The sequence below is a fragment of the Alternaria burnsii genome, assembly GCF_013036055.1.
Source record: "Alternaria burnsii strain CBS107.38 chromosome Unknown 731, whole genome shotgun sequence".
NCBI lineage: Eukaryota > Fungi > Ascomycota > Dothideomycetes > Pleosporales > Pleosporaceae > Alternaria > Alternaria burnsii.
The window spans coordinates 1,238,235-1,259,706 of record NW_024066115.1 but is presented as its reverse complement, the minus strand read 5'-3'; the positions used below and the strand labels follow the sequence as shown (position 1 = coordinate 1,259,706).

At 51.2% G+C, this 21,472-nt stretch overlaps 6 protein-coding genes across 6 annotated transcripts; 1 reads left to right on the top strand and 5 right to left on the bottom strand.

The window, feature by feature from the left end:
- Positions 1-3,848: 3,848 nt before the first annotated feature.
- On the bottom strand, positions 3,849-8,285 carry GT037_007074 (histidine kinase hhk6p; the record flags this gene model as incomplete). The annotated part of the gene is made up of 7 exons (XM_038932121.1): positions 3,849-4,532; positions 4,593-4,745; positions 4,797-4,947; positions 5,002-5,672; positions 5,731-7,178; positions 7,231-7,876; positions 7,941-8,285. 7 exons carry the CDS (start codon positions 8,283-8,285, stop codon positions 3,849-3,851), a joined length of 4,098 nt encoding a protein of 1,365 aa, XP_038785593.1.
- Positions 8,286-9,501: 1,216 nt separating this feature from the next.
- On the top strand, positions 9,502-10,000 carry GT037_007073 (yos1-like protein; the record flags this gene model as incomplete). The annotated part of the gene is made up of 4 exons (XM_038932120.1): positions 9,502-9,535; positions 9,586-9,645; positions 9,750-9,857; positions 9,945-10,000. 4 exons carry the CDS (start codon positions 9,502-9,504, stop codon positions 9,998-10,000), a joined length of 258 nt encoding a protein of 85 aa, XP_038785592.1.
- A 628-nt stretch (positions 10,001-10,628) lies between these two features.
- Positions 10,629-13,258, bottom strand: GT037_007072 (uncharacterized protein; the record flags this gene model as incomplete). The annotated part of the gene is made up of 2 exons (XM_038932119.1): positions 10,629-12,687; positions 12,750-13,258. 2 exons carry the CDS (start codon positions 13,256-13,258, stop codon positions 10,629-10,631), a joined length of 2,568 nt encoding a protein of 855 aa, XP_038785591.1.
- A 557-nt stretch (positions 13,259-13,815) lies between these two features.
- GT037_007071 (uncharacterized protein) lies at positions 13,816-15,517 on the bottom strand (the record flags this gene model as incomplete). The annotated part of the gene is made up of 4 exons (XM_038932118.1): positions 13,816-13,914; positions 14,371-14,793; positions 14,852-15,211; positions 15,272-15,517. The coding sequence occupies 4 exons, from the start codon at positions 15,515-15,517 to the stop codon at positions 13,816-13,818; spliced, it is 1,128 nt and encodes a 375-aa protein (XP_038785590.1).
- A 1,319-nt stretch (positions 15,518-16,836) lies between these two features.
- Positions 16,837-18,822, bottom strand: GT037_007070 (uncharacterized protein; the record flags this gene model as incomplete). Its single annotated transcript, XM_038932117.1, has 1 exon — positions 16,837-18,822. The coding sequence occupies one exon, from the start codon at positions 18,820-18,822 to the stop codon at positions 16,837-16,839; it is 1,986 nt and encodes a 661-aa protein (XP_038785589.1).
- A 1,894-nt stretch (positions 18,823-20,716) lies between these two features.
- GT037_007069 (uncharacterized protein) lies at positions 20,717-21,370 on the bottom strand (the record flags this gene model as incomplete). Its single annotated transcript, XM_038932116.1, has 1 exon — positions 20,717-21,370. The coding sequence occupies one exon, from the start codon at positions 21,368-21,370 to the stop codon at positions 20,717-20,719; it is 654 nt and encodes a 217-aa protein (XP_038785588.1).
- Positions 21,371-21,472: the final 102 nt, after the last annotated feature.

The window sequence follows — 21,472 nt, the reverse complement described above, 5'->3', positions numbered from 1 at the left end:
GACGCACCTACGTCGGTGAAGACAAGGATCAAGTGCGCTAAAGCATCTCTCTGCACGCTGCTTTTAAGCGTGTGGGGAGCGTTATTCAATGGCCTGCCCACGGCCGATGTAGTATCCGCGCCATTGAGCACTGTGGGCTCAACAGTCTTCAGCTCCCGTTCATTGAAGCCAGCGTCTACCGCTTCTCCATTGCGCTATCATCGGCACCTTTCTCACCCGTGAGAGGCCAGTAGTGCGCCAGACAAGCCCTCGCCGCTAGGCAAGCCTCTCCTCTTTGCAAGCCCACTGCGAATCAGCGGGCGGTAGGCGCGGGAGGGCTTTTTGGCTTTTGTTTTGGCGTGCATCCACCAGGCCAGGGTCAACGAGGGACATAGAAGAGGACTAGTCTATTCACTCACAATTGCATGCTGCCGTTTTGGTCAATGAACGCTAGCCCGATAAGCAGCCAGAGTGAAATGCTCCGCAGTAATGCTGACGAGTGCGGCAGGCCATTGAGTTGCCCTGTGTCCTCATCCTAGCGATACCTGATCACCCCCTAAGCTTTGCTTCTGACACTGTCGACACTCTACGCTGCAGAACAACGGTCGCCTAAGGAGCACGCTCCACCCCGACCATCAAAGGGACCGAAAAGGCGGCTTCGCAAGCTTGCGGTTTGGAGGTGCATCGCGCCGGACACTGGCCGGAGAGTCTGCTTTCGCGTCGCGGAGTCGGACCGTACTACCATCTCCACGTTGTTGCGTAAACTCGAACTCTGTGAGCATCTCTCCCTCTGTCCTAGCGTTGGTTCCGCCCCTCTCCTGACTCTGTGTCGTGCACGGCGCACTCATGAAAAAAAAAGCGCCCGAAGTGAAATTACACAGTAGTCCCCTGAAGCAACGCCTGTGCGCATACCTAAGCAATGGGCAAGCGTTTGATCGCCGTCCATGTTGCTTTGGCTGCAACGACTGTAGCTTAGCCAGAAGGCGGGTCACGAGTTGCAGCATACACCTCTATCGCGGGAACTGCCTTGTCCAATAGGGGCGTCACTGTCATGTCGGTGTACCTGCTCCGCGCAGGATTCCACACTCGAGGACACCACGCTGGACCGAGTACTGAGGGAGTGGCACTTTAGCTCCAATCAATTGCAATCCCCAATATCTGCTTGCCTGGAGATGGAGGCGTCATGTGTAGCAGGGCTGTATGGGCGGCGACTATATCCACCAATGACGATATCGTGCACCGATACCAGAGCGTCGACGATTAGGAGTGCTCGTTTCGTGCTCCGTATCTTCGGCCTCTCATTGACGCGGACCGGGTAGTTTACTGAGAGGGATGATGAGAGCCAAGACCCATTTGTACACCCCGCTGACACGAGCGCTGATGCATGGTGTGAAAGGATGTGGGCGCATCATGGGTGCTTGCTGGCAATGTCGTCATATAAGGACACCCCTAGCGCAGACGCTAAGCTTACAAGCGAGCTGTCATTGGCGCGACTCGCAAGCCGTACCTGGCAACAGTGAATGCCATGCAGGATGATGTAGGAGCGGTCAAGGTATGCGGGCGATTTGCCGCCAGAGATATTGAACATGCTATGCTTGCACGCCAGCCATTGTCGCAATGCGTTATACCAGCAAGCAGAACGCTGTGCTGAGCGTCCAACTCGCATCGTGGCTTGTAAGCTCTATCTGGACGCGAGTGGCAAACCGGCAGAAGGCGTGCACCCGGCATCTACCATCTCACCGCCGCCTGCTTCGTCGACATGAATGGCTAGGTGTTGGGACAAAAGGGCCGCCTTGCATCGTAAGTGCACGGAGCAGCTTCAAAAATCCCCCTCACTGTTCGTGGCTCCGCGGGCCTTGTCATGCAGGGCAAGATCTGATGGAGCAGCGCCATCCCGCTCAACATCGAGCTTGCAGAGTGCACTATCAAAGTCACTTGAGCGTCAGGTCCCCACTTGGCTGCGTCTGCCTTTGCCGCTACTTTGTGTGTGCATATGTCGGCGGAAGCGGTACCCTACCGGAGTGGTCTGTGAAATGGGTGCGGCATCTGACGGCCTGCTATGCATCGCATCAGCAGCATCACAGCGACGCAAAAAGAAGTGGGCGTGACCCATTCACAGCGCTATGTGCCAAAGCACGACAGCCACGAGCGCAGCAAAGATCGTAGGCTGTCGGCAGCCGTTCAGAACTGGCTCGGCATTTGAACACTGGACCCTGCATTCGCAAGCCATACCAGATCACCGAAGTTTATTAGCCGTTGTCTGTGTACATGCTCTGCCCGCTTGCCAAGTCATTTGGGTACTCGATAAGCTCTAGGGCGGATTGTTTTTTATTTCCGAGATCACAGCCTAGCTCTGCAACACGAGCGATAGCACCACACGTGTGGAGAAGCAAAGTCGGCTCTTGAGATGCATGTGGAAATGTACACTCTATGTGCGACAGTATCCCACAGTCCTGGGGATCTTCAACAAGCGTTCCCCGCGATCTTCAAGTGAGCCAGATGTGCGGCTCTGCGAGATCGATCAGCAGTTTGTGATAGTCAGGGACACGTGTTGAACACGTTCACGTTGAAAGCTGCGCAGCGCCGCGTAGCGCAGCACACCACAGAACTGGCCGCGCAAACGCCTTCCGCCGAGCCTTGTGTCCAACTAGTGCTCAACAACCGCTCACAACCCCATAGCGCCCAAACAAACTCTTGCTAGAGCCGGGCAGCAGGTGAACCGAACAACGCCTAAACCAGCGACAAAAGGCCAGCAGTAAAACAGCAAAAGAAAGTAGTCGGCGAGGCAGCGAATCAAGTGAGCCCGATACTCTGGGACATTAGCCAGCAGGCCCATTTGCTAGGAAAAAGACTAGTCACGGGCAGCGGTGCAATTGCAAGCTTCAGCCAATTGAGACGTAGTCGGCCAAGAGAGCGCTGCGACTCGGCGCACTGCACTTGCGAGTGCTCAAGCCGCCCGATGTAACGTTCGTCCAAACTGCGGGAGTAACGCGGGCTGTCAGGTTGTCAATCTTGGGGGTGGCTGCGTAAGGCCCGTCTGTGCAGTGTCAAGGTTTGAGCTGGAGATTCTGCATGTTCGAATGTAATCGAATGATCTTCAGAGAGTTCCCGCTTTCCAACGGACAAGGTACATGATCATCACTGTCAAGCCAAGAAATTGGGTTTCAAAAGCAAACAGTTTCCGCATCGAGAAGCATGGCCACGAGATTGCGCTGTAGTTCGCAGATCAAAATCTTTTTCTTTCCTAATCTGATGACCCGGCATTACAGGCGTTACTACCACGACATCTCTCCTTTATGCGCCCGAGGGGACGCGCAATGCCAATGCTTGTAGCATGCTGGTGGGGTTTTGTCAACAGTTGACTCGAGTTGCAATCCGCGTTTTCACTCTTTGACCAGCTCACTGGAGAATTATCGGGTGACCAGGATGTGCTTAGAGGCACATGATGTCGTTGAGCACGTGCATACTGCATGAGGAAAGCTGCATTCCCCTTTCTGATAGCCTATCGCATGGGTCTTCACATCTCAGAACCTGATTAGGCAAGCTCGCACTTTGGCATTGGAAGCCCTGCCAATGAAATGAGGCTGAGTGGTCGCCGAGCAATACCAACATCTAACTTCCAGTCGCTACCCTGTGATACATCCCTATCTTCACAAGAAGTTTCCAGTGCTGTGGTAGACATGTCTAAGCGCACCTGCATGGCTTGTTTTTTCTTGCAGACTGACTTTGACCTTTCGAGCTGATAGTGCAGGAATGCGCTGTCAATGCGTGCTCTGTAAAAGGAAGGCGCGAGTGCCTTTCCGCCATGTCGAGGCTCTATTGATGGCGAATTGATGGTGGTTGTATTGAATCATTCATTCGTGATTTGTTCATCGTGCGACGTGCTCAACGACCGTCTGTTCGCTGTCATGATGGCGAGATTGTTGAAGGCCGGGCCGTGTCAAGGTAGATTGTCTCGTGTTACTCATACTGTGAGCATTGTTCGTCCTGTTTGAGTTGACATCATCCGGTGAACCCGCTTTCCTCGTAATGGGCGAATCCGCGTCTTGTTCGTGAACTAATTTCTCGATATTTGCCTCGGTCAGAGGCATCGATGGTTCGCTTTGTGGCCCCTGAGAGCTGTTGTGACGAATTAGCTGTGGCCCAACTAGGGAGAGCAGCTTTTCATCGCGCAATTTCGTATCTCTTTCCTCCGCGTGGATACGCCGCATAGCCCGCTCACCCTCATTCTCGTTGGATCTGGCGAATGCTGCATCGCTCTGGTAATGGAGGCGGTCAAGTTCAGCGGTCAGTGCCTGCGCCGTTGTTTCAGATTCAACCGACATGCCTGCCGTTCGCGGGTGATCTTTTGCCCTAAAGTCCACCTTGGAGCTTGGGTCTGCGACGCCATGTCGATCATTGTCGGTTGTGGATGGCTTGTCTTTGGCCGTTTTTCGCCGGCCCTCGAGAGCCCACTTGACAAGCATCTTATGATTGTTAGCGGACCCACCAGTTGGCTTGGGGTAACTTGCCTTCTCCAGCAGCTTGCCTTTGACTGGCTTGGCAAGATAGTCCTACAGCGGCTTAGTATCTCCTATATCACGACCTCAAAGTTGCCGCTGGTGAAGACTTACATCCATCCCACATGAAACACACTTCTCCTTATCGCCTTGGATGGCACTGGCCGTCATAGCAACGATTGGAACACCTCGGATTTCGGGCATGTTGCGCCATGGTGCTTCTGTCCGGATAGCGTGGGTAGCAGAATATCCATCTCGGATAGGCATCTGCATTTTCTATTAGCAAACGATATGTGCAAACATTCTCAGTCACCTTACCTGCACATCCATCAAGATAATATCCGGGCGTGGATGCGAAGGGCCGAACTCCTGCATCAGATATTCCAATGCTTCCTGGCCGTTCCACACCGCACTAACCGAGAAGTGAAGTTTTTTGATGGTCTTGAGCGCAATTTGTTGATTGATATGGCTGATTATTTGTCAGATGCCGAGGTTCATGGAATTGTGTTCAGGTGTGACTTACTTGTCTTCGACGACTAGAACGTGGATCTGCTGTCTTTCGCTTTCGGAGAGATTCATCAGATGATCCGGAATGGCTGATTTCAGGAGCGGGTATGGCAAGCTTCCGTTGGGTAATTGCGGTGTCAACGGCGGCGTGTGGCCTTCCGAGCTTCCGCATGAAACTGACATGTCACTCTGGAGTCGATCCGGGATGGACTCTAGATGAACCAACGGTGATTCTCCGTCTTGCGATGGTGCGCGGGTGAATGGTATCCAAAAAGTAGCAGTAGTACCCTGTCCCAGCTTCGAGTCCAGCCATATTTGCCCTTTCATGAGCTCAACCAAATTCTTGCTGATGGTCAGTCCTAAGCCAGTTCCTCCGAAACGGCGAGCTGTAGATGAGTCTGCCTGACTAAAGGGTTGAAACAACCGTTTCCGGACCTCCTCTTCTATCCCAATACCGGTGTCATCCACCCTGAAATTTACCGTGACCATGTCTTTTGACTCCTGGCTGATCGATACGGCGAGCTTCACAGTACCCACCGATGTGAATTTGATGCTGTTGGTGAGCACATTGGTCAGGATTTGCCGTAACCTGCCTGGGTCTCCCATCACCCGGAGATCTGCCTGAACCTCGTCTTGTATCGAACTTTGATAATCCAGACCTTTCCTTTGGGCAGCAAAAGACATCATCTAAGCTAGTTAGTAAGAATACAACCAGAGATTTTGGTGAGTGACTTGCCTTGTTCACATCTCTTAGAACCACGCTGAGACTGAACTGTACCTCTTCCACGTCCAGTCGACCTGACTCAACCTTTGAGAAGTCTAAGATGTCGTTGATCACAGTCAGGAGGCTGTTCGCGCTTCGATGAATGTTCTCTGCGCACTCTTTCTGCTCCTCGTCCAAGTTCATGTCGAACAGCAGTTCGCTCATGCCAATAACCCCAGCTATAGGTGTCCGGATCTCGTGTGACATGTTGGCCAGAAACTGCGACTTCATACGACTGGCTTCCTTTGCCGCCGCTTCATTAGCCAAGAGCCTTGAGTTCTCTTTCTCCTGTTCTTTCAGTTGTTCTTCCCTCTCTCGTAGCTCTGTGATATCCATGGACACACCGATTACGCCATCCACGAAGGTGTTGCCTTCAATGCCGGCAGTCCGAGAAGTACTCATAAGCGGTACTAAACGAGTTCGGTAGTAGTGAGCCTCCGACATGTATCTTCCGTTCACAACCTCAACTGATTGTTTACCCTGTAATATCTCTTGAATAGGTTCGTGCCATCGCTTCCGATCGTTGTCATTCAAATTGAAGACATCGAAAACGTCTCTGCCCAACTGGTTCTTTCTAAACCGTTCGTTGGGTTCAATGTCTCCTTCCATCACCTTGACTTCATTGTTGCGGTCAATCACCCAGAGGACAATTTTTGCGTGCTGAATGACCTGCTGTAACTGCTCTCTTGTCTGACGGGCTTCCTGACGGGCTAGGACCAGATCGTGGATGTCAGTGCATGTGCCAAACCACTTAACAATACGCCCAGAGTCGTCATAGAAGGGCACAGCCCGTCCCAGCATCCAGCGCCACTCTCCATCGTAGCGCTGGCATCTATATTCCGTATTGTATTCGTCGCCTGTCCTGAGAGAATGAAACCAACGCTCCGCGGTTGTGGACATGTCATCTGGATGGAATGGGAGGCGCCAGCCTTCGCCTAGTGATTGATCAACGGTTAACCCTGTGTAGTCATACCACCGTTGTGAGAACCAGTCGTGGAGTCCATCAGGTGTCGTTGTCCATACCATGACTGGCATAAAGTTGGCGATGTACTCAAACTGCTTCTCGTTCTCTTCGATCTGGGCGGCGATCTGCTTGGTATATTCGGTGACATCCTTGAAGATCACTATACCACCAAGGAAATTTCCAGTTTCTTCATGAAACACAGGCTCCCCATTGATCTCATACACGATACGAGTGCCTGTTTGCGGGTGTCGCATACCAATGCGCCGTTTCTCAACTCTCTCTCGCGTACGGCAGACCTCAATAATAGGAAATTCGTCAATGCCGAGAAGGCGCTGGAAGTCCTCGGTCCAACACGAGAACTGAGAAAGAAAATCCCTTTGGTCACCAGGAATATATATTCCGTCTTTCGAAAGGAGCCGCAGTAGGGCCTTGTTTGGGATACCAAACGTTTCGTCTTTCCACATGGCTGTGCAGGGGTTAGCGGAGAGTTGGCTAAAAGAAATTGAGATTGAACGTACCGTATGCAGGCATGGTAACGGAGTTTAATATTGCGTCTTTTAGTTGTGTCGCCTTCTGGAATACGGATGCAGCCGTCCCAATATCACCCTTACTTTTGGTAGGGGGGCCACGAGGAGGGAATTCTGGTTGTTGTAGCGTAGGCGTTACAGCTTTCGAAGCCGTATTTGAACTACTTCCCGAACGACGGCCCGATGAAGAGCTTGAGCCTGAGCTACGTGACTTGTCGAGACGGGCTCCTGTGTTTGTCCGGGTGACGGCACGACTGGAAGGTGGTAGCGCACTATCAGCAGCTGTTGCGCTTGTGAAAGTCAACGTATAATATTGGGTTTCCTCAATACTCCAAACAGAGATTATGCAAGATGCCTGCATTGCATTTTCGTACGCTGTTTTCCTGTCCGACTTGTGCAGCGTGCCTTCGGGACCCAAAACGAGCGGTGCAATAACGACGTCTACTGACACGTCGCGTACGATAGTTCGAGCGAGATTTGTACTGCTCAAGGGTGGCAATGACTCTGTTGATTTGTTGTTCGTTTGATACGGCATATTGGCTGCAGTCGGCGTGGTGTGGCCACTTCCCATGTGGGAATCTCCGTCCTTATCCAAGCCATTTGCTATTGAATCGTCTACTACGCAATCCAGAAAGCTCTACTAAAGTTAGCAATTGCCAGGTCTAAATACCATGTTTGCACGATTGTGGGGAAAGACGAACCTCCCATGTGATCATGATTGGAGAGCCGTTCTGCAAGATGTCTACAGCAAGATCACCCATGGTCTTGTCCTGCAACACCTCGGATATGGAAAGATGATGAACGCTTTCAAAGTCAATGCCAAAAAGGCGACCCATAGCCTCATTTGCTAGGACCACGGTTTTTTGCGCTGACAAGACAATGACTGGTACTGGTAAGTATTGTAGCGCAGTCAAAGACGCCATGGTGGCTGACGGCTCGGCGAGATGCATTGACATGGAGTCGCTACGTATCGAGTTGGGAGATTCAGATCTTGCGCGCTCTCCCATGGCGAAGTATCCGCCATCGCGGCTGTCGGCCTCTGTCATTATGATTACGGTGGTGTGGTGGTGCGCGTGTATGGCCGTGTAGGATCGTAATGCGACTCGTGTCGGGAAATAGTGGCCGCACCCGTAAATGGTAAGGAAGAAGCGACTGGTGACGCCTCAACTAGACCAGACAACAACATGGAGCGGACGCCCTGGCCATACCATGGATAAAGTCTCGCGCAGACGTATTCGAGAAGGAAATGTGCGAGCTCAGGAAGTGGAGAGACGTTGGGCGATGTTCGTGGTTGCGCTTTGGAGGTGGAGTGGGGATCGCATGTACGAGTCGTGTAAGCGGGCAGATCGGTTCTAGACCCTCTCATCGGTTGGGATATTGAGTACGTACCCAACCTGCGAAAACCGTGAAGTGACGCACAAAGCACAAGCACAAGCACGGCAAGAAAATGTGTGAGTGTACGCCGGAGATCTCGCTCTGAAGACAAAGGTTCTAGAACCGCGCTTCCGGTTCAGGTGGGTGCCACGGCAATGACGCAAATTTGGGTACTGAAAGAACGGACGATGAGACGGCGCGCGCCTATAGCCGGCCGTGGGTACTCCCCCGAGCCCTACCATTTGATGGAGCAGGGCTTGAGAGATGTTTGGCGTGAGATCTGGGAGCTCCGTTTCTTTGGCCGTCCCGTTTGGCATATGGCGATCACTGTGGGTGCCCTGCGCATAATTCGATTAGGGTTTCTCCGTCTTGGTGCTGCTTTTTGGACACCGAACAGCATAGGGTGAGCATGTCAATTATGTGTTTTGACAACGATCCCCACTAATCTTCATGTGCTACACCGGTGCACTGGCATGGATGGGGTATGATCGACATGCGGTTCAAATTGCCGCCTTGTCAAAATGCGATTGGCAAGCGATCCATGCCGAACAAGAACCCCCATGTTTACCGTGTCCGTGAAGCGCTTCTGGGATTTTGGTGCACCGCCACACGAAGGAGTTGTGCTGGTACTGCTATAGCGGTATCAGCGTTCCGATGCCATCTCTATGGTGCTGTGTTCTTAACGACATGCATGGATTTGATCTACTTGGAGAATTGCTCCCGTTCGGGATATGTATGGATCTGGGGCTTACATAATCCGTGAGGCTGGAGTCGACGACAGCTGTCTTTCTGATAGGCAGCCACATCAACAACTGCAACGCCCATCGATAGCCTCGTTACATGCAGTAGTGCACGACGCAACAACACGATCCTGCCACAGTCTTCCAAATGTTCTTCTTCGGGCTCGGTGGGCTGTTTACTGGTATTACCCATCGAGTCACATCTTACAGATTCGCTCGCTAACACGCGCAGTCGCGGTACTCCTCGTCAATGCCATAGCAATCCTCTCCGAGGACCGCTTCCTCGCGCGCAGTACGTTTACCAGGCCTCCCTGACCCCCTCCGGTCCTCGCGCATCTATGCATACACCAAGAGACGCAAACGTGCAGCGGAACACCCGACTGACCCAGATTACAGTTGGCTGGACAGCATCTGCAGACCCCGGTTTCGGCCGCCCTGGCGATGATGCCAGCATAAAAGCGCGATTGATCAACCTTGTCTCCTCGGTACGGACTCTCATGAGGTGTACGTAGACCCTACCATGGTCTCCATCCCCCGCATGCCTTGGAGGGGTGGCGTGTAGAGCCAACAGACATACTGACACGGCTGCAGTACCCTTGATGTTAATCAACACTCTCATGATAGTCTACCTACTAGTTCTCGGTTGAGCGCAGTGCATACACATTACGAATTAAACTCCGACTATCTCGACTAGCATACACAGGGCGCAGGAATGGGCGTACACAAGCATTTGGCGTTGTGCGCTACAAAAGGTTGACTACATTGGACGGAGTTTGTGGGGACAAAGGACATTGAAGAGCATCTACTACACATGCTCCAACCTAGCAGCTTGATACATTATATTAAGGAGCAGATACCCTGGTACGGTCGTGGCGGGCGGCTCACTCAGATGATACCACGCCACTCTCCCGTTAGAGTGTGCATGACTTGAATATATGAAATGTCATATCCCCGGATACAGCGCAAGCCTAACCCACGTATCATCAAGATATTCAGTGTACTTCCGCAAGTGGGAACAGCAAGCTCGGCATCAATCAAATCCTGTGGAGGGTAAGAGCTTCGTCATCACTGATATGATGTCTGCATTCATAGCAGTCCGAGGATGTACGATTCAAGCCATCGTTGGAGTTCGCTCGTTGGCGAAGGCTGATGGCGAGTTGGAGATGAGAAGCGTCCTAGGTGAATACAAGCGAGTCCAATTGATACAACAACAACAAACAGGTCTTTAAGGTCATAACTCTTCGTTTCTGGCAAGCACGCACCCATCCTCTTGTTTCAAATGACCTTCACATCCTTCGCCACCGCAGCGCACAGCTCAACTCTCACTCCCGCACCGGACAGCACATGTATCCAAAGCCTCTGCGTGTCACTCAGACGGTCGTTCTCACTCTTGACTTCCGCAAACTTGACTTCACCCCTCTTGCCCTCTTCTGATATCTGCCAGAGAAATAGGTCCGGTACACCGCCTCCTCTCTGTCCATACTCTTGCGCCATGACCTTGCACACAGTCGCTAGCGCTTCACCGTCAAAGCAATGAGCGATCTCGAGTAGGTCCAAAACATCATATGTCCAATCCAGACCTACAACGCAAGTTCGACGCTCGTGGTGGTCATCGTATATTCTTTGAATGATGGCTGGTGCGCCGCCATTTGATATCTCATTCAGCCGTGCATTAATCTCTGATATACGAGAGGCGTAGAACGCGTCTGTATGTAGGTCTAATGGACAGGTTTGGTATGGCGTCTGGAAGACGTTGGGTACGTACGTGAACAGGACGTCGAAGAACAGGTATGCAAAGAGAGTGCGCACAATCCCACCCTCGCTGTGGTAGCCTTTCCAGCCTTGATTGCGGTAATGTGAGAGACACATTGCTTCTACAGAGCACTCGCCATCCTCGCGCGGATCGATCCATATCGTCTTTCCTCCCCGCCGACCAAATTTTGAGTGTGGTGAGCTGTTTCTTCTTGACAACAAAGGGCGCTCGCGTTCGATCCGGGTCCCTTCCATGGAAACTTCAACTGGCTTCGTCAAGCGGACATGCGAGAAGTCGTGTTGCATTCGTTTGGCAAAGTTCAGTGACAATTCAAGTTTGGTGATGCGCTTCTGCAGATCATAGTGATATATGATATGCACAAGATTATCTTGCAGTCCATCCTCACAAGTCCGCAAAGCAATGAGCTTCCAATGTCTCTTCTGTTTGTCTGCACTTCTCTTCTCAGAATCGGTCAGCGCAGCCATATAGTGTTCTTCAAGCAATGCTTTGCGCTGATACCATGCTCCTCTGCGGGAATGATGAAACAATCGTTGTTGCAGTAGTTCGGTTAGAAGTTCATGTTCTCGCACATGCTCTTTCCGGCGCCTGAGTACGTCAAGCGCTTTATGGATGATGCGTGTGTAGATCCAGGCTGGCGAAAGACGGCGCAGATACGAGCCTTCGCCGCTTTGGTAAATGCTATTCTCCTTCTGTTGCTCCTCTTGAATCAGAGCTTGCCAGCGCGGATAAACCTCGTTAAACGTATCTATGATTTCTTGATACCCCTTCTCCGTTGGCCTTCCGTTAAACTCCAAAATACTATCTATTCGATATTGTGTTCGTATAGAAGCTTCATACTCTAGCAGTAGTGAACGCGAGGCGAATATGTTCGCAGATCGAGAAACGATGTACTCTGGAAAGTTCCAGCGTGCGATCTTTGCCAGGATGATTGTCGTTAATGACTTCTCGGTCCATTCCGTGGAGCGGTAGAAGACAAGATGGACACGCTCAAAAAGCTTCAAGGTATTCAGGGATAGTCGTATACAAGGCCCCGTCTCTTGCATGATCCTACGCGTAAAGTGCGCGTCTCGATTGGCATCGTCAGAGAGGTCGCCTTCGGGTTCTAGCTCAACTTCTGGTGTTTCTGGTCGAGACCTAGACGCGGATGACCCTCGTGAAATCTCCGAGTCCGACCGCTTCAGTCCAACGTAGCCCAGACCTGCCTGTTTCTGGCTTGTGCGTCGCAAGGCCTTCAAGAGCTCCCCCTTGTTCTTCCCTTTGACCTTGGCGTCTTTCGCAAGAGCCTTCAGTTCATCGAGTTTCAATAGCGATGATGCCTCCTCTAGTGTACTTATCTCCTCTTCGGACCGGTCCGCGAATGTGAACGAGGTGCCCAATGTCGTCCCTGCCGGTGCCTCCAACTCGCCCGGATGTGACTCAACTTCGGAGGAAGACGGGGGGAGATTGTATGTGCGTTGTAGTGTCTCGGCGGCTGCTTCAAGGTCTGAAATATCACTATGGTAGCCCAGGTTCTTTATCCGATGCCAGACGGACGTCTTGCGAAGGAACAGCCGTACATATCTATGAATGCGAGAGAAATCAGCAGCAGCATAGACGCCCTTTTACTTCAGATTCGGACTTACAGATACTGTGCTTCATAGCCTATTTCCCTCCATATCCGAAAGACTTCTGTTTCAGCCTCATCAAAGAGATGGCTTTCTTCATCCAACACTGTATCCAGTGCTAAGTTAAACGCATCAACATAGAGCGAACTTTTACCCCGAATCCATGCACGTTTCTCCAAACGCTCATCCGCTCTTTCGGTTTTGCTCTCCTCCTCTGCCTTGTACGCCTCGTATGCTTTGATGGCGTCATCACTCGTATCGACTTGAGGCAACGCAGTCTCCAGGTCTGTCTTGTGTTCTCTCTCCTCTTCTTTAATCACAATACTCTCACACTCGTCTTCAGAGTCGAGCATTTCGCGCTTGGTCGTTTTCCGTGGTGTTGGCGGTGGTTTCTTGGGGCTGTTGCCCGTCTTCTGGCGCTTGGCCGGTCGATCTTGCTCGCCATCGAAGTTGGTGGATTTTGGATGCTTGATGAACCGGGTAATCATCTGGTTGTGTACGGAAGGGCTTCGAGGATTGAGCGCCATTTTCGTGATCGCAGTAAGCTGCGAGATGACGCCTCGATCTAAGGCAAGTACTGCCTTGCCACAGGCACGATGACACGCGAGATCGCGCTGTCACGAGGTGACTAAGACTCACTGGGTTTTAGCGTGGTCTGAGCAATGACGTCATCAGCATGCACCTGAGGTTCGGGTCAACAGCCTTCGCATGGTTCAACGGATTTGGATATTGCCCAACTAGGGAATACCACGAATGATGTCTCTATTGTGCCGCATAATGAACACTCAGTGAGATGTTTCTGTCATCATAATTGCCTTGTTTGGCAATTCCAGACATGCATACCTCAAGTGTGTCTTCGGTGATCGAAGGGTACTGGCTTGCTCACTCAGCATTGTCGGTAACTATAGTGCACTCGTAAGGTCTCCATTGAGAAAAGCAGATGGATACTACAACCGAATGTACCAGAGCTTGACTGTCTCAGTAGTAGTATCAAATCGTGGGCAAATACTCGTCGAGTGAACAAAATCAGACCAGAATCAATGGTAATGCGAAATTGACTCGAATAGGAATCGCTGACTAGATATCACGAGCATCTTTGGACAGCATTAGTCTCAAAAATTACGCTGTGGTGGTGGCTCAGGCGGAGGTAACCGAGCAGGAATCGACTTTTGTTGATACTTGTCTAGGTAACGCAGTAAGGTCCGCAGTAAGATCCGTAGTAGGTTGAGACGACATATACATATCAATCATGAAGCTAGTACTTTCTATAACCCGTCCAGAAACTCCTAAGTTGTAATGTTGACAGAGACGAATAGATGCAGAGAACGCTACCAAAGGCGGTGCGGGTAGTGAAACTCCTGCTACGATCAGCGTTATCTAACATTACTCCATTGCGTGATGTCTGGCTCTAGATGGAACGAGATTTGACGTATCCATTGCAGCTGGAGAAGAACACTGAGTCATATATAACTTCATTTTACCATCTTCCTGCCTGTCCCTCGGGCCCTTCGCATCGAACTGTCCTTGATTGCCCTAACTCCAGTTGACTTCCCAACCATCGATCACTTTGAATTTCCACTTCTGTATCAACTTGTACATCCATACGGACAATACCATTCTTTGCCTTCCGGCCACTCACCTCTCCGGTGCCCGATCCCTTCCCATCAGTTCCCACAATCTCTTCTCTTCTCATAAACGCATTTTCGGTTTCTTGCATCTGCTCATCGAAGGTGCATATTGCTCTTACGCCTGAATTCATATCATGTGCGAGTTCGATGTCATCTGAGCCGGAATTGATGAATGTTGATACGCGGCTTTGACGCTTGCTTCTAGGCAGATTACCATATCCCCGTGAACCGTATTCAGGTAGTTTTGATCGCCTGGTGGTGTAAGAACCCGTATGCTCACGAAAGAAGCGTATATTTTCCCTGAGAAGAGGCCATATACTAGGAAGATTGGCGACGTAAACTGCAACGGAAGCTTCGCGGGTGTACCACAACATGTATGTGGTAGCATACACGTTTGAGAGATTATAGACCTTGGTTAGAATTGCTGCAATGATCTGATTAAATGTGTTAGTAAAACGAAGGTTGTAAACCAGGAAAGAGAAGAGAGCTTACAACAAAAGTGCCCATGCTGAATAATATGCCTAGAACAACCTTCTGTTTCAAGGGAAGAGAAAGCGATACGATCATCGGTATCGGCACAGCGATGATAAGGACATCGCTGCTTAGATTGAAAGCTGCTTGTACAATCGCGAAGTGCTCGAGTGTCGTACATTGCGGGTTTGGAGGCGGCACTGCCCAGTATCCTGTGAATGGACGGCATGCACTGAAGAAGGCAATCTCAACACTGAACCAACCAACAACAACCCATGTTGCAGCCGCTTTGATCCATTTCATGTTTGTCGTTCCGGTGAGCATGCGGGCATACATGAATAGCATACAGACCTTCAAAGACCAAATAACGTTCAGCATGCACTGTTTGATGTTAGCTGTGTGTTATTGTGTATTCATACGTTCCAGGCTCTGCTAACATACTTGCTCAGAGATGACCACGATCTTGGATCCTTTGATTCTCTCGTCAACCTCTTTCTGTGTGAAATTGGAGAACTGCTCTGGCGGGAAGAGATTGCTTCCACCCCCTGTCGCAATGATGTTCAGGCATACTATTAGCCCAGTGTAAAAAAGTGGTACTGCCGTTATCATCATCCAGTCATCTGCTGCAAAGCCGCGTAGACTTCGGACTCGGCACCATCGCGCAAACCTATGACTGAGAATGAGCATTGTGATATCATTTTGCTGGGTGTTACTGACATGCGAAGCAAGATGACAACCATACCGATACTATATAACGTCCATGATTGCGAAGCGAGTTGTTCTGGAAAGTCAGACATTCCGGACCTTTGCGACGATGAGTCGGTGTATCGAAGTATGTTTTGCTTTCGTTTGCAAGTCGTCTACAGGGTACCGTCCATGCAAATTGCGATTCAAGGAATGGCTTCTCTTCTCGTGAGATGCTTCGTGCATTACACTTCTTCGTGTTTGCGTTTGGGCATAACTTACTAAAAGGAAGGCATTTACAACAAAATGGCAGATAACAAGTTAAAGCTTGCAGGCCGCAATTACTTGATGACCCGGCCGAGACAGATATGATGTCGCTCACCTACCCACGCACCTGGAAGTTAGGCCATGTCCTGCATATCGAGCAATCACCCTAGCACTGTTTCCACATCAACATTTCCGCGCAACAATAATCCCTACTTCAGATCCTTTCAGGGTCTTTATCGTGAATGACCCTGTCGTGGTGATCAACATCGCAGTCGGCCTGCGTGGCTAGTCCAATGCGCCAAGTGGTTGACTTGTGGTCGGATTCTCAATAAAGGCATGCAATTGGTGAGACGTTTCGCAGAAAAAATACGCTTGTACTCGAACAAGGCGTGGGATATAACCAAGAGACAGTACAGTGGGAGTTTGTACACTGCCTGAGACGGGCGCTTCCAGCCGCACGGCAGCTATCTTTCGGACAAATTATGTGTAAATGAATCGGGCTATGATTCATCACCGTCAAATAATTGCGAGATCCACATGTAAGCGATGCGAGCTGTATACCAAAGCAATGGAATACGAGCCCTGCCACCGTTCAAGCGCGTAAGCGCAGCCACATTGCACAAAAAGACGTTATGTGGTGGAGGCGTGGCGTGACAAGAGTGATTGTCGAAGATAACGGAAAAAGCAAATGCGGCACTTCTGAGTTGGGCCGAAACGAGAATGACATTCGCCAAGCAGACCCTAACCATGTCGATGCCAGCATTTCATAGGCTGTTTGGAATTTACCAAGGCTTGATTACAAGGAACCTATCTCAAAAGGAGCATTTATGCATTCTGAAGATAAGAAAATATGCAGGTCCAACCCACCCTTCTCCACTAGATCAACGGCGGAGAAACTGGAACAGCTCCATAGGAGATCTATGTCCAGGTACCAAGCCACAAAATGCAGGGAATGATTGAACATATATGCCGTAGACAACGCCAGAAGAACGGTGAATGTACACGCTAAACCGCTCAGAAAGCTATAAGGTAGGATCCATAATAGGAACACTCGTCTAAAGCGCCCAACTGCCTTTCCTGACGGCAGTGCCTCGCCCACCAACCATAAATTCGTCTTCGGACATGTTGGGATGCTGCCTCGCCCACTCTTGAATGTAGATACGTAGAGCGCGCCAGCGCATGCAAGTCTCCTCGGTAATCTCGGTGTCCTTCAGGTTGCCGTCTTTGCCAAGACGAATGTAACCGCGGGAAGATGCAAGGTGGTCGTCTTGTCTCAGCTCGGAAATGGGTATGTGAGAGATCTTTGAAAGTTCTTCGTCGAATGGACGGGCCATTGACGGGTATCCAAGTGATAGGTAGTTATACACTTGAGTGACAAAGTTGTCACCGAATTCCTCTTCGATAGACTGCTCGACAGCGAGCTTCTCATCTATCCCTGAGAAGCCAGTGTTTTCAAAAGTGATACCAGAGCTAGATGCAGGAGGTGTAGGTGGCAAAAGACTCGTAGAAGGCGTTGGGCAAGGCGACATGGGATTTGGCTTCTCGTTGTGGGGGGTGAGTAGACCCGTCGGCCCGCGTGGGGACTTGTCTCCACCATTGACGCAAAACCCACCCCATAAGCCTGTAGTGCTCGAGGCTCGGCTGTTGGCGTTAGACCACAGTGAAGGTGTTGTACTTGTTTGTCTGCCATTGCCTTTGCCACACCAAAGACTTTCCCCTTTTTCGGACGCAGCCTTAGACTGTTCAGAGAGGTAGCACATAGCTGTCCTAACTGCATCACACCCTTGAGTAGGGTCAAAGCGGGATGGCTCCGGCGACTCGCATCGCGGAAATTTGATATCCTGACCAAGCATTGGAGGTCGGGCTTCTTTACGTTGACGCTCCAATTCGGGATCTTTCCGCTCATTCGCAAACTTCTTGGCTGTGGCAGCATCTAGGAAGCCGGCTGGGTTTCCAAACGGACTGAAGGCAGGCTTGATATATTCTTTCGGCTTCTGTTTCTCCTTTTCGGCTATTTGCTTCCCTCGGTACTCACGCATAGCGACTAGATCCCAATTCACTTGCGTGAAAGACGACTCCCGCTGCTGCTGCTGCTTGGCCTCGGTAACAGATGGTTCCGAGCCTTCTGTATCATGGTCCACGTAATGGGCTACGGGCTCGTGGAAATCGCTATTCGGGAACGCAGCCAAGGCCTGTTCTCGGAGCTGCTTCTCAGCAGCCTTAGCAGCCAGCTCAAGTAGATAGCCGGCAGAACTATCATCGACACTCTCTCGTCGTCGAGTAGCCTCTTTGTACATAAATGAATGATCCGAGGTGTAAGGTGGTGACTCTGTGGGTGATGGCGGGGCGGACGCTTCAGACTCTGAAGACTCAATCGGGTCTAAGTCTGGAACACGGAACGAGTGTTGTGAGCAGCTAAAGTACGACCGGCGTCTACACGGTGAGGCGTTGCGTTGTATCTCCAAAAACAAAGGGTTCTGAGTAATATCAAAAGTCGGTGTGTTTGTTGGCGGTGTGGGCGGTATTCCCAATATCCTTGCTTTCCGGGCACTTATCGCTGAGTCTGGAGTGGCCTCAGTCTTGTCCGATGGTAGTAGAGTGGGCATGTCGTCTCCTGCTTTGCGATGCCTCTGGGCAGTCTCAATCAATTGTGGCCTGAACTTCTTTGCAGGTGGCTTTAGCGCACCCTTGAACTGATCATTACTGATTGCAACAGCTTCCATAGGGTTTGCTTTGAACTTTCCCGTAGGGGACGTCTGTTCTTCCCAGTCCTTGGCAAATTTCTGGCGACTGCTCCGTGTTGTTGTCTCTATTGGCTCGGGAGCAAAGCGACGGTTGGATCGCTTGGTAGTCTCAACAGGCTCGGGGGCAAATCTACGGCCAGATTTAGAGCTCGAGGTTGTTGTTTCTATTGGCTGTGGTGCGAATCTTCGTGGTTTCGGCCTCTCTGGCTGGTCTGCTGGAGCCTTGTCCTTGGAGGACGAGACGGTCGTCTCGATAGGCTCGACCTTGAACCGCCTGGGAGGAGCTGCCGACACCATGTTAAGTATATGCAGCACTTGACGGGCGTTCCCTTATGCTATGCTTGTATTGGTAATGCTGTATGTCACTGACGATATGATGTCGCCAATAGCAAGATTATTCGGTCGCCCGGGTACACTAGTGGCAGACACCGAGTATCTGGGGTGATGCGGAAGCGCACCAAAGCGGGGAATTTACTCGGGATATTTCGGAGGCATAAAAAGCGTGAACGGGCGTTTCTGCGTGTGCCAGCTACTCTGCGGACGATGCTCGGTGCAGAATCAAGCCCATGCAGGCCCCGATGGCTGTAGATGGTGGTAGAGTCGGAGGGCTAGAGGATGCAGCCAATGCTGGCTTGCTCAGGAATGCGGTCGCGTATGCGGCGGTGGATTTGCGGGTTCGCAGGGCTCAAGGGTGCTTGTGTAAACTTTGAGGGTGTCAGTCGCGTGCCCATTTGCTTTTGCAGACGGTGGAAGCTCCAACGCACCGTAACCCGTATCGCAGTTCCCACACGGCCAGGGGTTTGTCGAACTGCGGAAAGCGTCTGAAGGAGAGTTTGCCGGGAAACATGTGAAATGGCACGACGTCGAGGAGGATCTAGAGCTTGTGGTGCAGGATGACGTATAGTGTAGACAGTCGCATCAACAGCCCGAGAGCTACAGCGGGGGTTGCGGGTTTGGGCAAAAGAGTGCACTGATGGCGGGCACCGTCAGTTATATCCTGGGCGGCTGTGCAACGGCGTGGTTAGACGGTCAATCGTGCGAGGAGCTCGTTGGGTGATCAATGTTGATGTTTCATTGTTGGGAGAAGGATAGCGCTCCGACCAGCTCTTGAACCAGCAAGATCGAGGCAATTAAACCGTCTCGTCAATGCATGCACCGCTATTGCCTCCAAAGATAACCATGGTACTTAAGCCAAAGGGGCCATAGTGGAAAGTTCTAGGGCTCGGTGCGTGTCGAGTAGCTGCCCGATGGCAAGCCACACCATGTGCGGCGGTCAGTCGAGTCAGCTCAACAGTCAGCCCCCCGACCGCATCTTCGGCACCTTAATTCGCTAAACAGTGCGCGGCGCAAAGGTGGAGAGAAGTTGGGTGGGTCTGCAATCAGGACTAGACAATTCCATGTCGACCAACACGAAGAATCATCGACAGCGACCTGGGGGATCGGCGGATGGCATACGCTTCTCCACGACTCCACGCCGGTTTGTTGAAGACGGACTCCAGCTTTCTGGTACGACAGAAGCTGGTCAAGTCTTTGCATTACAGCGAATGCGATGCGGCATTTAGATGCTAATCAATCTTCTAATAATACGGACCCTGGCCGCGCAAGTGTCTCCGTCCAGGAGCCGTCAGAGCGTCTGCCCATCGTATACCCACGCTGGCGGCTGATGCCCGCCGGCAACTTTCTTCTCTCCACGCACGTCGCCATGATGGCATATTTGAGGAATAGTCAGCGACACGACTGCCTCGACACGTCCCACTGTGAGTCGCTGGCGACATGCGCAGGTAGCATGCTCAAGTTGCGATCTCGCGGTGACTATGCAGTACTGTCACGAAAAGCAAATGGTCGTGTTCGGGCGTTTCCGGGTGACTTGCACGGTTGACACATGGACGGTTACGACAACCACAAATGGACACTTCTACCATTCCATACTCCACTTCTACACCCATACAGCCTTTTACCCGGCTCTGTGCACATGGCTGGTCACAACGCATGCGCTTTCTTTTCTGCTTGACACAACTGCGAGTTCACATGTATACAGACTTACAGACAAAACCTCGTCCAACGCAATAGAGACATTGCTAACATTCTGAAACACAAGGCGAACTTGACATCCAGTAAAGGCGGCGCCAAAATAGCAAACTTCATACTCCTAGAAGAAAAGGCCATACCACCAAGCCCTGCAAAGCCCAAACTACGGCGGAGAAATGTATCCATATGCAGGCGCATCCCCATTCCACGACTGTTCCACCAAATACCAGAGAGGCGAGCGATCCGGAACGACCAGATGAGACGCTGGGTCCCCGCGGCAGTGTTCGTACTGGGGGCTGAGACGCAGAGGTGTCTGCAAGAAATGGTATTCAATGCCAATAGGCAATGGCGTGGCAAAAGACATGCTACTAATCCAATAAAGAATTCCTGGATCAGGCGATCGGCTGCGAGTGCTTCCGCCGGTGGAGGTTACTGGGCTGTGTGCAAATGGAGAGTGGTCCGCCGTAACACACGGTTCGACGATCAGACTTCCTTCAGGCGGTTGTCCATAAACGACAGTATTAATACAGTCTGTCGAATCTTGGTCTGAGAAACCTGATGTGGAGTCATTTGTATCGTGAGCCATTCCGACATCTTCGTCTTGCGATTCAGTCATCGAGCTTTGATCCTCATCCGCATCAACGGCAGTCTCTTCGTCGCTTACTCCAGCACCGCCTTCATCCTCGCTGGGCTTCTCGCATCCTTCTCCACAATCATATCCGCAGTTTCTCCAATTGAATTGAGGCGGCCTGTCCGAACATGGGCTGACTACAGATGGCTGGTGTGAAGGACTATTCAGGTCATCGTGGTCGTACATTGTAGAGATGAGAAGAACAAAACGACGATGGCTGAAGGTTTGTTAGCAAGTCTAACCATGCGAATTTCATCACTCAACGGGTATAGTCGACATCCAACTGAT